At 39.8% G+C, this 18,119-nt stretch overlaps 1 protein-coding gene across 1 annotated transcript; it reads right to left on the bottom strand.

Annotated features, from left to right (window-relative positions):
* Positions 1–4,126: 4,126 nt before the first annotated feature.
* Positions 4,127–17,550, bottom strand: got2a (glutamic-oxaloacetic transaminase 2a, mitochondrial). Its single transcript, XM_076262203.1, has 10 exons — positions 17,405–17,550; positions 14,552–14,708; positions 14,165–14,293; positions 13,898–13,957; positions 13,373–13,534; positions 9,562–9,666; positions 8,604–8,754; positions 7,529–7,694; positions 6,383–6,533; positions 4,127–5,864 (listed from the first exon to the last, which is right to left on the bottom strand). Exons 1-10 carry the CDS (start codon positions 17,485–17,487, stop codon positions 5,742–5,744), a joined length of 1,287 nt encoding a protein of 428 aa, XP_076118318.1. The 5' UTR covers positions 17,488–17,550; the 3' UTR covers positions 4,127–5,741.
* Positions 17,551–18,119: the final 569 nt, after the last annotated feature.

Here is an 18,119-nt window from a genome sequence, read left to right as displayed (position 1 = left end):
CATGTTCTGAATGTTTAAAAAAAATCGGACACCGCATGGCGCACAGTAGGGGTATTTCCGTAGGATTTTTTTTGCTATTTTTTTTTATTATTATTATTATTATTTGCTGTATTTGGGGTCCTACTGTTGAAAAATGACGGGGTGCAAATTTTCTGACCTCGTTTTGCCCTCCCACCCCCACCCCCAAGGAGGGCGCTTTCTCACCTTGGCCAGGATACTGACCACACACGACTACTAATAATGATCACATGTTCACAATCTTGGTGTCAATTTAGGGGTTATTGAGGATGCTGAGTCCCTTTATGACAGTTTCATTGTGATCAGAAGTTGTCATGACTCATTTTTTGCAGTAATAAAGGCAAATCCAATGGGGCAAAGTCGCTAAACAGTAAGTGAGCTCATATCTTGGGAACACTTTCATGTATGTTAACGAAACTTGGTCACATGACAACTGACCCCCTCCCAAGGATACACAACAAATTTGGTGTAATTCGGCCACTGGGGGCGCTATAATTAGCGAACCTGCGTTTAAGGGTTACAGTATGATGACGTAGGGTTAGCAAACAAATTCCAATGGCTAGTCATACTCTTCATACTCATATTGATGATCATTGCAAATTTTCCCCACTCATTATAAACAATGGGCCATTTTGGATTTTCCTTAAAGAGAAACTAAATCATCAGCAGTCACAACGTTATTTGGCCCCCTCATTGCTGCTTGCCAATTTTTGTCAAAGATAACTATTTCAACACAAGATATATGTGTTTTAATTCTGTCTAATGACACAAAGCTGAGAATCACATTGCTAACAGACAGAAGATACAAGAAGACAAAATTATCAAATGATGCCATTTGTAATGAATGCCAGCTAAAAATCGGAGAGTGGGGTGAGTTGTGCCAGTTTTTACTTAAAGTGACTTTAAAGGGAGGCCATGATAGTAATGCTTCCAACTACAATATGAACATATATTTCAGGATGTGGTGCATCTCTGGGAACAATCACTTTCAATCTGAAATATAGTATTGAAGAGATATAGCTTTCTGAAAAAAAGTGGTCTTGTGGCACAACTTGCCCCCGGTGTGGGGTAAGTTGTGCCTTTGAAGAGAATGCATTGGGGTAAATTGTGCCATCGATTATTGAAGTAAAACAGTATATTTTGATCTCAGACACTGTAATGCTTTATAAAAGCTAGACAAATTCAATACAAAATTACTCATTTTAGGTTTATTTAAAAGTTATTTTACATCAAAGGCCAATTTTCTACAAGCCTATTGCGCCACATGAGCACATCAAAGGTCATTTTCCGTTGTCACGCCAGTTTCATCCATGTTATAGATCTTGTGTGGAAGGAAGTCATACCTAAAATGAGATTAAAGTGTTGTTGATCAGAGAAGTTTACAGCAGATGGTTGGATGTGGTTGTGTAGATGTCAACTCTGCCACTGCTACTACCTAGAGATGATGTTCCCCCTCTCCTTCCCAGGCTTCTTGGTCAGTTTGTGTGTGTGTGTGAGAGAGAGAGGGAGAGAGAGTATGTGTGTGTGAGAGAGAGTATGAGAGAGAGAGACAAAGAGAGAGAGAGCTCTACCAACAGAGGTTGCTTCAGGAGTGCGGCATGACAAATGACGGCGTGCTTTAAAGGCTCCAAACCAATCATATCCTAGAAAATATTTTAAGTATATTACTAAGTTTATTAGTATTATTAGCCTACCTCTTAAATTGTCCCTTATTGAGCCCTTGAGTCCCTTGTCTTTAGATAAGTTGAAGCTATATGCTCTAAATAAGTACCCAATTGTGTTTCTCTTATCTGCATTGAGCATTCCTGGAGAAATAATTGTTAAACTTCCCTTTTACTTTTTCCCTTTTTATAAATAAATGCACACTTAACCAAACCTGCTTTTTCCTCTCTGATCCAGCTGGCAGGGATATCGATGTCATTTATTTTTGCATACTCAAGAGCAAGTTCACAGAATTTCATGGGACTTAGACCGTGAAACATTACTGCTAGTGCCTTCATGTTCTGCTCCTTCTCCATACAGTATGCCCTGCCTGTCTTCCTCTTATAACTCTGTGGCATGATGGTATATTTCTATTTTTGGTCTAAAATCAAGAATGTCACATAGTTTTAGTGATAAAATGTAAGAATAAAATGCACAATTACAATAAAATAATATGTTTAAAACATTATTTATAAGTGGGGGTGAGTTGTGCCACTGGCACAACTTAACCCAGGCCCTTTGGCACAAATCACCCCAACTCCACCATTTTGGAAAAAATGCATCATCCATCAGATTTGAGCTAACATCATGCTAGCTGTATAGACTCATAATGTAGCTTACCAAAGCACTAAAACATGTGTGAAATATTTTCAAACTTGTCTATATTATGACACAACAATCAAAAAAACATGATCATAGAAATTTTACTTTGAAAGGCAAAAAAAATTTTTTTTTTTAATTAAATGTGCTTACCTCTCATGCAATGAGGTTCTCTTCTCTGCAGGATGATTGAAATGGCTGAGTCTTCAAAAATGTGTGGTCACATGACCAATTTCTTCTATGGTTCCCTAGAAATATGGGGTGGCACAACTTCCCCGCTGGCACCAATCACCCCTCTCTCCCCTATATAAAAATCGATGAAAATCAATATCGGATGAAATGAGAAAATATGATCTTTTTTTGTAAACAACTTCAGTGTGACAAGCAGTATGACACATAAATACCCCAGAAATGTTTCACTATCAAACAGTATAGAGTGTATAGAGTGAAGAGTGTGCGTTATATGAAAGTCTCGATTTCAATTTGAAATCTAAACCGAGATGAGACTGGAAAAAAAAAATCACATGTAAAATTCTAGCTCTCAAAATAAGGTTGTTCTTCAAATCCAAAGGATAGGGGAAAATCTTTAAAAGGGAACACAAAGAAACTCTGAGAATCACATTGCAAAGATTCAGACAGAAGATACAAGACAAAATGTGTGTGCAAAACCCAGTGCAAAACACTCAGGTGCACTTATCACAGACATGGAATTCCCTATACTCCTCTTTGCAAATGCTTTGCTGGTGACTGTGAAAATGCGACCAAGCATACTACAAATGAGGATGATGCTGATGAATGATCGATTTATGTAGAAGTATTTCTAAAGTGTTTTATTTCCTGTTCATGTTTATGCAACTTTACATTAATAATTAGTTCATTTATCAATTAGTTCATCAATTAGTTCAGTACTTAGTTAATGTACACTGCCTTTGCAGTAGAGCTACAGTACATTTTGTATTAGTTTTATTTCAAAGATGTTAAATGATTGATTGCTTTATTAGCTATTGTAAAGGAAAATATCAGATTGTTCACCAGATTGATAAAACACACACACACACAAAAAACAACAAAAAAGTATCTAAACACATGACGTCACTGAGGCCTTTAGTCTCTAACTCTTTCTAAAGGCACTATATCTAACAAAGTTATTATTATTATTATTACTACTATTATTATCTAAATTACTCTTCAAGTTTATACTGTGTATTAACTTCTTGAGTGCACATAACTTAGAGTGTATATAATCAATTTGACCAAAAAATATGATAAAATACCCTAGAAAAGCCTAGACCTCTACCAAGAAATGAGAGATAACTTCTGATCACAGTGAAACTGTCATAAATGGACTCAGCATCCTCAATAACCCCTAAATTGACACCAAGATTGTGAAAATGTGATCATTATTAGTAGATGTATGTGTGCAGTCATTCTCCTGGCCAAGGTGAGAAAGTGCCCCCCAGAGGAGGGTCAGAAAATTTGCACCCCATCATTTTTCAACAGTAGGACCCCAAATAAAGCAGATAAAACAAAAAAATCAATTTTAGCAAAAAAATCCTACGGGACCATTATTTCAGGACAATTTGTACCCCACTATTACTGTGAACACATAATTCATAGTTTACCCACCTCTTATTTTACCACTACACCCCTGGTTAGCGGTCGTAGAGTATCAAGTTCAGATGCCATAAACTATTCGAAATACCAACAATGCATTGCCATGCGCAATTTTGCAATTACTGTCTTGTAATGATATATTATAATGAGGGGTGTATTTATTCTTCATAAAAAAGAATGCACAGGTATAGACTCAGGTATATAATATTATAATTTTATTCATACTTTATGTTTACAGTATTTTAGACATCTTTCACACATTGAACAGAATTTTACTGGTGGTGGTAATATACACTTTGTACGTTTTTTCTGAGTCAAGCAAAGGTTTATTGAAGATTAGTTTTGAGAGGGTTTTTCCCATCAGTATTTTGTATATGTGGATAATGGACCATTTATATGATTCGATTTTTTACTTCTATATTAAGATAAGCAGCATGTGGGAAAATGTTGAAGCTCATCTACAGTAGTAAATGTCCCAGGTCCCATCTCATCAACAGTGCAAAAGCAACCCCTTCCAATCTAGTGCAAAAATTAAAGTAAAGTAACACTGAACTAAAGATGCAACACAATCAAATACTAACTGTTGCTCTCTCAGAACCCTGATGAGAAATGTTCACATCTTAAAGTCTGACACAGAAAACAGAAAAGAGTGACACCATGATAGTCTCTAACATACTGATTGAAATGTGTACCACTTTCCCATTCACACCATGCCCATTTTTCCACATAATGAGGAGACATTCACCCATCAGACCTGGGTCAAAGTCATGCATCAAAGAGATTTTACACTGATTTCTATAGTGAATTCTTAACTTCACCTTGAAGTTAAGTGTGAAGTATCCGTATGTAACAGCTGGGTTCTGGGGCCCTTTTGAAATGTTTGCTCTGCTCTTGTTCGTTAAGTCCTTGGTGTGTTCTGCCACAGACACCACCACATACAGCCAGCGCTCATAAGTAACAAAACATATGAAAGGAAAAGCTTTGAAGCACACATTGTGGCCATTCTGTCATCACAGTCAGTGAATTCATAGAGCGCGTTGTGTCCTCTTGTTATTAAGGAGTGTCATGACTCCAGTGGCATTGCATCAATGTCCCATTTATAGTTTGTCACTGGGAAAGGCAGAGTACGCTACTATTGGTCTTAGGCCTGTGTTCCAAACTGTTCTCTAGTATTCAGTTCTAGAATCGAGAGGGCAAGAACCAGTCATACACATTTACAGTAGTAAGAGTCAGATACATTTTGGAGGTGTTTACGGATTACTTCTTGAAATTCAAATCGATGGTTTGGTTTTGCAAACCACTTAATAAATATTTTAAATATATTCTTTGTAACTGAATGTATATAATTTTTGGTAACAAATGTTCAACATAATTAAATCATAATTACTCCAAAGACAGGGAGTCAGAACACAATCTGACCATTTGCTAATTGACTCATTGTGCTTGTTAATATCCTTTTGGAAAAATGCATAATCAATAAAACCGTTGCGAGCCCTCTGCTTTAAAATAGTCTGTCAAGTGCTGTCAACAAGAAGCCTTTGGAGGTTTCAGTGCAATCCCACATTAAAACCTACTGTAGGTCACTGACAAATGACAAAAATGCCAATCAAATAAAACTCAAATGAAATCTAGAATTTTAAACTATTTCAAAACCTCCTAAGGAAAGATGTGTGTGAGGAGACAGAACTGATTTAAATATAAAGGCTTTTAAATGACATTTTTTCTTTCTCTCTTTCTCTCTCTCTCTCCTGTTCAAACTCTACAGCCTCCTGTCTCCCATGAGGCAGCTACAGCTGTGGCTCGACTCCTCACTTGGTGACGGCATGGATGCCCTGTGCCAGGTAGCCCACATTTCCAGAGGTCACTCCGGCCATGGAGATGCGCCCATCCTTGGTCATGTAGATGGAGAATTCTTTAGTCAGGCGCTCCACCTATGAAACAACAGGGGTCATGTGAAAATAGCAGGAAGACTAATATACAGTAAGGGATAGACAGTTAAAACTTATGATGGTACAGTACACTGTCCAGCTTGCAAACTTCACATTCCTGGCAAAGCCTCTGCATTCTACATCACCTTTCCACCCCTCAGAGCATGTGCTTACTTGCTTCTAGCCTAGTTATATTAAAAAGGCATGTCATATAAAAAATGTCATATAGGGCAATTCCACGGAAAATTTACTTTTTGTCACATCCATAACGCCAGTCAAATGCCTTGCCATTCATTCACATCATACCATACCATCACATTTTATTGGTGTTATGGATGTTACAAAAAACATAATTTTCCATGGAATTGCCCTTTAAGATCTATTATGCAAGTATATAAACATATGAGAATAAGATAAGGGTGTAGGAAAAATGACAGTTCAAGTCTGGTCAATGAGAAACAAGAGCTCCAGGGGATCCGTGGCGACCAGCACCACGCCCTGGTCCGGTATCTGTCCCTCACTTGCTCTGGTTTGAGTCCGGTGAAACAGAACATGCCAATCTGGTCAATGACGTGCTGCCAGTTGTGGGAGGAGCCTTCCTTCTTCAGATTGGCCACCAGCTGCTCCCTCATCTTAATGATGCGGTTGGCCATGCCCTTGACCTCCTCCAGCCTGAGAGAGAGAGAGAGAGAGAGAGAGAGAGAAAGAAAGAAAGAAAGAAAGAAAGAAAGAAAGAAAGAAAGAAAGAAAGAAAGAAAGAAAGAAAGAGAGAGAGAGGGGCACATAGTTCACATCAGTGTGGATTCAGCTCCACTGGTCCATGATAATCATAATCACCAATATGAGAATCATGGGTTCAGTTTAGGGGAAGCATATTCCCTCTCCATTCCAAATGGATACATTCACGGTGCAGGAGGTGATATTAGATCAATGTGCTCAAGGACTCAATCAATACAACAGTACAGCCTCCTTCTCTACTGAAGGCACAACACCAACATTCTAATGCCAGGCTAACAGCCAGACATGCAGACATTAGTTTAACTTAATGAGTAACTTGTTTACTCACATTATCTCTACCATTGTAGGTCAATTTTAAAAAGAAAAAAAATATCAACAGGCATGTTATGTACAAAGTTCATACATTTTAACCAATATATTTCCATGACTGTTTTGCAAATCTTCATGACTATATATTCCTATACTATATAAACAATGCAAACAAACTTCAACTGAAAGTCGGTGTCCAGTCGGCTGAAATATTTTCGGTCCATGCATGATGAAACCATGACAGGGCAAATTAGTCTATGAAGTGAAGTCAGATATTAATAAACTGGCATTTTTCCTGGCAATGCGCAAATTTACATCTTCTGTCATTCAGGTCAAAAAGTCTGACGTTAGCCCACGCAGTGACTACGAAGGAAGTCTGCACCCCGATGTGTTTTAATTTTGTTCAAAACGAGGCAAATCGATTTTAAATTAACTTTTCCAAAACTTTCTGGGTGCATTTATTTTTCAAAAACTTTTCCAGGCCTGGAAATGGTCATTTTTTGAATACCATGGCTTTTCCAGGTTTTTTCAATGCTGTACAAACCCAGTGTGTAAAGTCCTACAGAGGAGCAACTGGTTGTAACGCAATGGGTGAAAGGTGGTGCTGCCAGCAGACTGACCACTCCTTGTTGAGCTCCGGTGTGTTGAGGATGGTGGCGGCAATGCGGGCTCCGTTCATGGGGGGGTTGGAGTAGATGGGCCTGATGAGGATCTTGAGCTGGGACTCCACACGCTTGGCCTCATCAGCATCCTTGCACACCACGGTGAAGCCTCCGACACGCTCACCTGCCAGACAGGAAAGAGCATCGCTGCTTTACAGATGTCTACAGAGAGCCGTACACTGTCAGCGACATGAGTGTCTCGACACATTCTGTCACTAGCCCCCACACACTGGTGCTTACCCCACACATTCGATAAACAATGGATATGTAGATGTAAATAGGGGACGTACTGGGCTTCTCAAATTGGACTGTTTGCTCCCCTGCCTGTAATACCTGGTCATAGAGCATGGGCGAGTAAGAAATCCGTAGTTTCTGCATCACAACTGCTCTCATTTACTATTGCCCCCCCCCCACCCCCCAATCTATTTTCTATCTATCTATTCACCTGGATTAAGGCTGCACAATAATCGCGATCACGATCGCAATTGCAATGTGAACCAATGCAATCATCTAAGCACAAAGGTACTTTTGATTGGTAAGCTTCAGTCAATCAGGAATGCTGTGCTTCTCATGCCCTAGGCATGCTCACCAATCAGAAGTGGCACAACTTACAGCGACATTTGGAATATTAAACTGAATCAATTCATTGACATTCAAAAATCACAATTAGATATGTTCCTCAAATTGTGCAGCCCTAACCTGGATGATGCATAAAAATGTTGGACATAAAAGCTTTGCTGCAAAATCAGCCTATTTGTAGGGTTTTAAGAGCATGCTATAAGATCATGAGAAAAACCAGCCAAGGCATTTTTTCAGTACAAAACCTTGCAGACTTTGTAATAGTATATCAGAGAATGTATGACAAATGAGTAGGACATGGCCTTTTTTTAAAAAAGCTTCTCCTTAAAAGAAGAATCACTTGTCTCAAAGTCTATGGCAAGTTATTTTGCGGGGAAATCATGTCATAAAAGTGTAATACAAGAAATATAATCTTATTACACTGTATAACAACTAACCATACAGTCAAACTTACCATACAACCCCATGTTCTTAGCAAAGGACTGAGAGAGCACAATGTTGTGGCCCTGCTCAATGAAGTGACGAACAGCCCAAGCATCACGGTCAATGTCTCCACTGGCGAAGCCCTGGTAGGCCATGTCAAAGAACACCAGCAGGTTCCTTTTCTGTTAGGAGAGAAAAAAATAACATTTAGTGGTTGTGCACCAGAAACCACGGACATCTACAGCATTCATGCAAAAGTCCATCATGCAACTTCAGCTGTTCTCTAAATGCATTCTAAAGAAACAATACATGTAAAAATGTACTAGAACACTTAACTGTTCTTAACTATGGTTAATAATATGATTATGTTGGTCTAATGAAGCAATGAGGAATGCTCCTACTAAGGCCCTGTTTAGACGACAACAAAAACTGGTGATGTTTTTCTGCGTTTGACCCTGTCATTTACTGTAGACGCAAACGGAGGTTTTATCCCCCCGCAAACGGAGTTTTTAAAAACTCCGGGCTGATCGTTTTTTGGGGGAAACTCTGTTCATTTGCGTCTAAAGAGGTACAAACAGAGATTTATGATGACATTTTTAGTCAGTTCAAATGATAAAGAGGAAGTGATTCGTTGCTGTTGTTGATATTTTCGGGATTTTGATTGGCTAACATGGGCTTGAGCTCGTTACACTGACACATACAGGTTTGGCATGCTCTTGAAGGCATATACCTGTGTTAGTGTAAAGGAAAACTTTTCTGAAAACTGACAGGTGTGCACAATGTTATTTCTGAAAATGCAGTGGGTGAAATGTCCGTTTATGAAAATAGCCGGCCACGTGTAAATGTAGCATAAGTGTTATGTGTGATTTGACTCCCATCTCAAGCAGCAGCAGGTGACAACAGGGACAGCAAGCAATTGAACAGTCACAGAAAATCAGCTTTTTAAGGCGTGGGGGAATGTGCTAGACAACACCTCTGCCGATGGCTACCTTAATCAGTGCAGACATCTCCTTCCACTGCTCAGGCCTTGGGTCCACACCAGTAGGGTTGTGTGCGCAGGCATGGAGAAGGATCACACTCTTTTCTGGGATTTTCTGAGACGAAAAAAACAAAACACACCTAAGCATACCGTAGTGTACAACTGATACATTATCAACAACAGCTGTAGGTAAGAATGGTGTTGTCAAACTCTTAGTCCACAAAAGACTTAACTAAAATGGTCTGAACTGTAACCTAGAATGGATTCAGATGTATTATTGCAAGCACATATAGGGCTCTATCTTCCGTCCCGGCGCAATTGACTTTATATACTCGCGCGTTTGTCTTTCCTATTTTGCGGTCAGCGCATATTGGAATTTTCCCTCCACAGGTACATGCCTGTAAAGTAGGGAATTCGATTGCGCCCACGGGGGCGGTTCAGCGAAAAGACGGGGCGTGTTCCGGCGCAAACGTTCACTGTTGATATTTTGCAGTTTCAGAAAACAATTCCGCCACAGACCAGGAACTCCCTGGTCTAAAGTCTGTGGCGAAAATGCAGATGCTATTTTAAGGGCGCATGCATGACCACAGGCCTGCATGAATGAATGCGTTGCACACCAATCTACAGACACCCCCGTGCACAGACGGAAACATTCAAAGCCTTGATAATATTTGTCCATTTCCCGGTTTTGTTCGTGCATTGGTGACCTAAATATTTAGTAGCCTATATAGTACAACATCTACATGCAATATCTTTACAACAACGCCTAATTACGACCTATTAATCTGGACAACTTTACAGCCCTATAAAGGCTAAAGTTACTTTTAGTTTTGTTCCAATTTACCGTTGTGTAAGGTTTTAAGCACCATAATTTTGCCTACCTTGTTGTAGCCCATCTGAAATAACTCCAAGCTTTGCTATGTTCCCTCCATCCTTTCGTTATTTTCAAAAAACGTTTTATATCCATGATGGCCTTGAAGTCTTGAGTTAGTGAATTAGCTTAAATCAGCTTTTCATGTGCTGTTAATAACCAGCAACATATAGTACAAGAAAGCAGCAAGTATGGTTACAATTTCTGTATAATTTCTGTAGTTGCTGCATCCATTCATTGTTATTCTCTCTCCTGCTCAAATAAATGTTTTGCGTGAATTAAGTTGATGATAACGTGTTTACAAACTGCTTTACAGAAAATATTGTAAATAGTCTACTGTCACGCAGTTAATGGGATACTGTGCAGAGTGCTGCGCAACGCAACGCAGTGTGCTGCGCAACGCACACTTAGGCATAAAAAAAAAAAGGTTTGGTTCCTGTTGGTTGTCAGTTGAGGCCATGGGTCGGTAGGGAATTTTTTTTTTTTTTTTTCCCCAGTGGCAGTAAGGGATAGGTAGAAAATCAATCCCACCAGGATTTCGCGAGGTTTTTTGAGACTGTTGCGACTTAAAATGCCTGGATGGAAGTTGCGGTGATTTTAGCTGTTTCTTGTGGAGAAATTGCGGGAGTAAGTGAAAATTGCAAAAATAGTTTAAATTTAGGGCAATTAAGGTTAGTAAGACCAAAATCACACTGATAATCTTGATGCTTATTAAAAAGGATAATCAAAGGTAAACAGTAAGGATTACAGAAAATCAAAGTAGGCCTACTTTATTTGTGAAAATGCTTTGACTGAGGTCATTCACAAAGCATTAACTGTCCAAAAAAGACAGTCACCTATAGAGATGGCATCATGTCATATGTTTCAATACATTCATATATTTTGTAATTCATATTAAGTTCATATATTTTTAATAATTCATAGTATGTGGCCTGCATAATTACTAATAGCCAAGTAAGTATCTAGTAATTTCATATTGATTTAAACTATTTGACTACACTTCTGTTTAATGGCATTACATTGGTGGTGTACGTCTAATTGACTGCCTGCCCCTTTAAGGACGTGAGAGTAGCCTAAGTACATTTCTGAGTGGATTGGAAGGCTTGCATCTCACTGTGTTCGGCTACGAGTGTAAATCACTTTTTGCATAGTGCATTACGATATGTGGATGCAATTGGGAATGTCTTCTATGTCATTAGTTAAAATAAATGTTAAAAAAACAACTCGAATGAAATCATTCTTGGATCATAGAAGAGGTAAATGTCTTGCAATTTTATTAATTTCTATGATTTTGGTAGCACTACTCAAACTAAGCCCACAAGCTAGCAAACATGACATAAGCTAAAAGGACATATCCAGGTAAACGTTTGCCAATGGGTTGCATAACCTACTCAAAAATCAGTAAACCAAGTAGGCCTTAATTAACTTACTTTCATAGCCTAGGTAGGTTAGCAACACCAGGTTGAGAGATGCAAGTAAGCAGATCATTAACGTTAGCCTTCTATTTATTGTCATCAAAACTGTAGAGGAACGAACACGTTAGGGCAGTCTTTGGTGTCATATGCAAAAGGTGCAGAAGTAAGTGTGCCATCTGGCTCAATATTCTGCGCGAGGGACTGTTGTGGTAGGTGAAATTTCACGGTGAAACTACGATGATTGGTCAAATTTGCGAAAAAGTTGCGGTGTTTGGACAAAATTGCGAGTGCCTTGGTAAGTGACGAAAACAATCGTCTTCGTGAACAGCTGTGCATATGCTACTTTGTAAAAGAGAGAATACGCTCATCCCTATACATAACGCAAGGGGTAATTAATGTAATTATAGTTCGCCTTTTATTTGTGGATTTATTTAATATATTTAGTGTTATTTCTTCCCCAAGCTCATAAAATAAATTTGGGTCGCACATAAATTGACAGGGTCGGTCGGAAACCGGAACCCAAGAATTTTTTTTTTTATGCCTTAGCTCCTCTCATCTATACAATGTATTTCCCATTTCTGTAAACCATACATAATTTCAAAGAAAAATATTACCACTCGAGGGAAATCAGTGTGGTGTCCATGTGAAAAAATAGGCATAAATCTAGCGTAGCCTACACATTTTCACGAATCACTGATGTGTTGATGACATAAATTAGGAAATGTTAGAGGACTTAAGGAGACGTGATGTTGAACTGCATGCCGATGCCATTTAACCCAAATGCCCCAGCGGCAGCACGGGAGAGAAGAGATTAACTGACAGAAGATATGCATTGTCTATAGAGAGGTAATGTTAGATTACATTGTAAATATATCACCATGCATTCATAACCTCGTGATTCAGTGAGAATGATCCCAAAACATCGGAAAAGTATGTCTTTGTGACAATTCTGTTAACTAACTAGCTAACTGTTCCCAACTGAACAGTGATTATAGCGTTGTGAACGCTCCTGGCTGCGCCTGGCAAATACGCCACCATAATAGCAATCAGCTATGGAACAAGCGTGCCTGTTGTTAAAGGGAATGTGAGATGACGCTCTGATTGGTTTATTGCACGTTACGCCCAAACCACACCCATGATTAATGTAGCTACTTCAGACAACCCCATTTTAGATTTGCGTCGGGCGCAACAGTCAAATATCCCGCCGGTAAAATAGCATCAACGCCCGAGATCCGCCCACAAAGTGAATTGCGTTTTGCGCAAAGACACTTCCGTTTTAGACCATTAAAATAGGGCCCGCAGACTCACTGAAACAGACTGAAAATCTAAGGGGAGCTTAATTAACCAACTTCAAACTCTACTGCACAGCATTAGCTATCTGGCATTGCGCAGTCTCGCTTTACTCTTGCCTGGTCTCTTTCAATTGACAAAGTTAATCAAATTTGCAATGTGCAACCAAATTATTATTACTACACATAGAATATCTGGATTGGATCATGGTCCCTCGTTGAAATGAGAAGTGTTTGAGAACTTACAGAGATGTCATCCAGGGCTCCCTTGGAGTCAAACCCACAGGTGCTTGGGTCGTAGTAACGGTAGGCCTTCAGCTGCATTCCAGCATCCCTGAAGATGGGGGTGTGGTTTCCCCAAGAGGGCTTGGGCAGGTACACGTCACGGACTGAGGTATGGAAGCGAGACTGAGGGGACATACAGGGGAGAACAGATTTGATTTATTTATTGTTTAGTTGCGGATCCCCATTAGTTGACGCAGAAGCGGCAGACTAGTCTTCCTGGGGTCCAATTAAAAATCAGAACGTACAAATAATAAATTATCAATCACATATTGTACATTCAAATACAGAAGAGTAGCAGTGACGTTATAGTTATGATGATTTCGGTACTGTAAACTATTTTATGCTTCAGTATTTTAACCATAAACACACTGATGGTATGAGTATGTATGGTCGTATGAGTGCTGCTGATGATGATGATGATGATGAATGTTGATAAACAGGTGGGAAAGTGTACAGCATTAGCAAACAGGACAAAAGTTCACACACCAGGAAGTTAGCACCGATTCTCAGGGATCCAGTTCCTGAGATGGTCTGGACAGTGATGCTCTGTGTGAGGTAGTGGTAGAACAAAAAGAACAGAGGAAAGAAAACCACATTACATTTACATCTTGATCACACTACTCTGCCCTGAGGTTAAAAGGGGTGATCTGTACCAGTAAATTGCATTCACCTCATGTGACAAGATTATGGTTCCAATAAGAAGTCAGTGGAGTAAATTAGATTTTGGACCTGCAAAATAAACATCTTTCTCACCCTGTTACTCTTGAGGACCTCATTGTCAGAGCCAAGAGCAAGTTGGGCACAGGCCTTGTTGAAATCGCCGAAACCACCGATGGGCAGGTATTCTTTGTCCATCTTCTTTGTAGCAATCTGTGCCTCAGCCTGAGAATTAACAATTTCATGTTTATACTGGCATGCATTTACCCAAAGTTAGATACAGCATGTATTACAGAGGTATTACTTTAGGGCCCCATGTGTTCTTGGTATTACAAGGTTTGACCTCTACCTACAAACGAATTAGGGCGAAATCTCTGGATTTGCGTTTTTTTACAATGTCATGACCAAAGACTTTCTTGAGTTTGGAAACAATGTCTACCATGCATAGGGTACAAACAAAGTAGTGGGTAGCTAAAGTTGTACCTTACGGACGCAGCTGAGGACATAGGGCTTGCCCTGGTCATCACGGTAAGCTCCCACGCCCAGGTTCATCTTCTTGGGGTTGGTGTCGCGCCTGAAGGCCTCAGTGACCCCAAGAATGGGGTCAGGGGGGCCCATCTGCACCTCTGACCACCATGAGCTAAAACAATCAGAACACAAACACTACATTTAGAACTTATCTCAAAGGTCCAAAGAAAGCCAGCAGCATGTATCACTAAGTAGGCCAAATCAGATTGGACTTCCTCTACGACAATCCTCTACCTGCCAGCAGTTCAGTGTGTGTGTCCACACAAACTCTGGTGTTCAACACACAATCTTGGCACTGTAAATCGGGAACAAACACAGTGACTTGGGCCGAATCAACAATCCCAACACATAGCTTTAAAAGGATTGAAGGGAGGGGTGTCATTTGTCTGTACCCTTTTCAGCCAGGTTTAGCCTTTAACGAGGTTGATGGAATACCCCTCAGCTCTTGTGTAAACCAGTTCTATGTTGCTGCCACTAAGAAGGGTCTTTTGGCCACATCACGAGGGTGAAAAAAGGGCTGCTGAACATTCCACAATGAAAATCTTTTCACACACTCAGTTGCTGTAAGATGCACTGGCCCCTGTTCATTCCCAGAATAAAACTTGTAAATGAGTATTTCTATGTCGAAAGAGTCCATTGAACTAGCCTACCACTTCTTTATCACACCATTGTATTTAATCTACAGGCGTATTTCTTGAGATAAAGCCCCAAGATCCAAAATACCTTTGTGCTCAACTGTTGCTTGCTTTGGTTAAGAGGCTCAGCATGCGTGGGATTTCATGTTTTTAAACACCACAGAGTGGGCAGAAAAGTATTTTGATCATCTAAGCATAGTCAGCGAGTATAATTACGATACTTTCCCCATCATTTTCTGAAGACAATGATATGATTCCATCTCTAAGAATAAGTATGACATTCTGAAATCCACTCTTTTGCATAAGCAGTATTGCCATTAAACATAATAATAAATAAATGGTTTGAAAACGAGGCTGCAGAAAGGTAGCCTAGAAGCATCTCAAACATGTATTTGAGATATTTGAGTGGGACAGAAATTAATTAGGCCTATTTAGAGTAACTTGAATGTAATCAGTCATTTTCACCTTTAACTTCTGTTAATGCCAATGCAACAATCCTTGTTGAGTTCTCAGGTTACTTTTGGAGCTTCAGCTCCATGATGGCCCACTCTAAATATAGTATGAGCTGAGGACCAAGGGCTACTTCTGAAAGGGCAGGATGAGAAAAAGTATGCAAGGAGGAGTGTGCACTAAACAAAAACTTGATGAATGGGGTATGCTTTTTGCTTGCAAAATAAACAGAATGGTTGTTGCTGGTTGTAGGTCATTTTGACTTACTCTGAAATTGGTGCAAGGAAAGACATGTCCTATGCTTAAAACTTCCTACTCAGCATTAGTATGGTCACCTTTTTACATGGACCACGTGCAGAATGACCATATAGGCTCAGTGTTTTTCGAACTCCAAACAAATAATAATAATATTAATAATAATAATAAGTGTTTTTTTGTATAGCACCTTTCATACACAGAATGCAGCTCAAAGTGCTTGACATTTGGAGCATTTAACACAATAAATGGAGGGCATAAGAATGGCACAAGTCAAACCAGTAAAACTACTTACAAACCCTGCTGGTACTATATCTGTATTTGAAGCTTGCATGACCTGGGCATGTACAAATGTACCTGCCTCCATTCTATAATTGTGGGTACCAGATTACATCAGCTATATTATTTATTCATTTTGCCACAGCACACCACAAAGACATAGAAACATCCAAATGTAACGTATATTGTAGCAGCCAGATTCTGGATACCAACTATTCTGAAAACACCAGACACATAGTTCTACTGCTGCCTACATCACATGTCCAAGAGGCAGGTCCATCTGAGAATGATAACAAATCAAACTTCCAGCAGGTAAGCTTAGTCGAACGTGCCAATTTGTACTGTGAACAAGCAAGAGCTAAAGATCCTACAATCGGGTTAGCTTCAAAAACCTCCGTGGCTCGGCCTCTGAGGAGGATAAGCTTAATTTGCTGGAGTCTGACAGTAACGTTAACGTCAACTACAACGTTACTGTTATCAGCTAACGCTAGCAATCACCTGACCTGACCAATCAGAATTGTTTTCATATTTATCTGGTTATGTTGACGAGATATGAATATAATGTCGTTAAAACTGAAAAGATCCCTCCCGATCCAAGTTATGGCTCCTAAGCTCACTTACTCAAATACTACACTAGCCAGCAAGCTAATTGCACCTCTTGGGAAAGTCATTCTGAAGCCCTGAACAACCTTGGCGCAGTACTTCCATTAGCCAGCTAGGCCTTACTAGCATTTGCCATGGAAAGGCAGCATTCCAATGTCGTTAGCATTGCAGCTAACATATCCAAACACTCAATCATCAAGGTGAATAAAGTTCCCATTGACACCAAACTGAAACATTGCTGGGTGAGTGAGCATGTAACGTTTGGCTAAGAAACCTTACTTTAACTAGCAAGCTAATGTCAACTACCTATTAGACCGATTCTACACAAATGTGGTAATGCTGGTGCATTTTGTGCATCAGTAGTTGAAAGTGGATTATTTCCATGCAGTGGTAACTATATTCCCCAGCAATGGTGTTATTTGTGGTGTGATTTACCAGGTTAACCATGCTACCTGTCTAGCTAACATCTCATCTCATTTGCACTCTGATTGCTAGCATGGTAGCTACCAACTCAACACAAACCAACAGGCTGGATAACGTTAGAAGTAATTTCACAAGAACATGGTACATGAAGGCATCCACTTACCTTGCACGAATAGGAAACACTCCAAGAACAGGACTATGACCCCCAACAGCGGAGATAATCTTGCATGATTTCAAAAGAGCCATGGCTGTACTCAGTACTGTGGCAGGCAACTAGAGGAGCTGGGGGCACTGACTAAACTTACGTCGGATGAGACAGAGCCGTAACAGCGCTGCCAAGGACGCTGTGGAGAATGATGGTTAGTGCACCTGAGGCGGTAGGATTAGACAATAGTGTGTGTGTGTGTGTGTGTGTGTGTGTGTGTGTGTGTGTGTGTGGCGTGGGCGCCAAATGTAACATGCCTTATTTCGTGGACAGAATGACTTTCGTGTGACGAAATACATATATTCATTACGAAACCATGTTACATCGTAACGCCTTTTGTCCACGGAGTGCACAAATTGGTTTGCATTGTGTCCACGAAACACTGAAGAGAGCACATCATTTCGTGGACGAAATTGACTGGTGGCATTTTCCTTTCGTGGACATAATGCTGAATACTATGGCGTTCCATTAGTGTCAAAAATAATGCGCATGTCGACTAAATATTGCTTTTGTCAACTACTTATGTCCACTGAAGAAGTCTATGCAACATTCACTTTACGACAGACGTGACAAAACGGCCTTCGTTCATGTCATTGCTCACCTTACAAAACGACACCCCCTAGTGTTGACAGTGATGTTGTGCCATGACTCTGTTTTTGTAGCCTGGTCCTTA

This window comes from Alosa pseudoharengus, unplaced genomic scaffold (genome assembly GCF_046254945.1).
Source record: "Alosa pseudoharengus isolate Yale_2024_CS ecotype anadromous, Long Island Sound unplaced genomic scaffold, YU_APseudo_1.1 YU_APseudo_1.1_scf_10, whole genome shotgun sequence".
In the NCBI taxonomy this organism is placed as follows: domain Eukaryota; kingdom Metazoa; phylum Chordata; class Actinopteri; order Clupeiformes; family Clupeidae; genus Alosa; species Alosa pseudoharengus.
Note: the sequence above shows the minus strand (reverse complement) of the source record. Positions and strands in the feature narration are given on the sequence as shown.

What these genes read in the sequence shown, in the direction of transcription:
- got2a (XM_076262203.1), bottom strand. Translation starts at nt 17,487, where the DNA reads ATGGCTCTTTTGAAATCATGCAAGATTATCTCCGCTGTTGGGGGTCAT. An exon ending in GTGTTTCCTATTCGTGCAAG is followed by an intron (nt 14,709 to 17,404) that starts GTAAGTGGATGC and finishes TGATTGTTTTAG; the next exon opens with CTCATGGTGGTCAGAGGTGC. An exon ending in AGATGTCTGCACTGATTAAG is followed by an intron (nt 8,755 to 9,561) that starts GTAGCCATCGGC and finishes CTCTCCTAACAG; the next exon opens with AAAAGGAACCTGCTGGTGTT.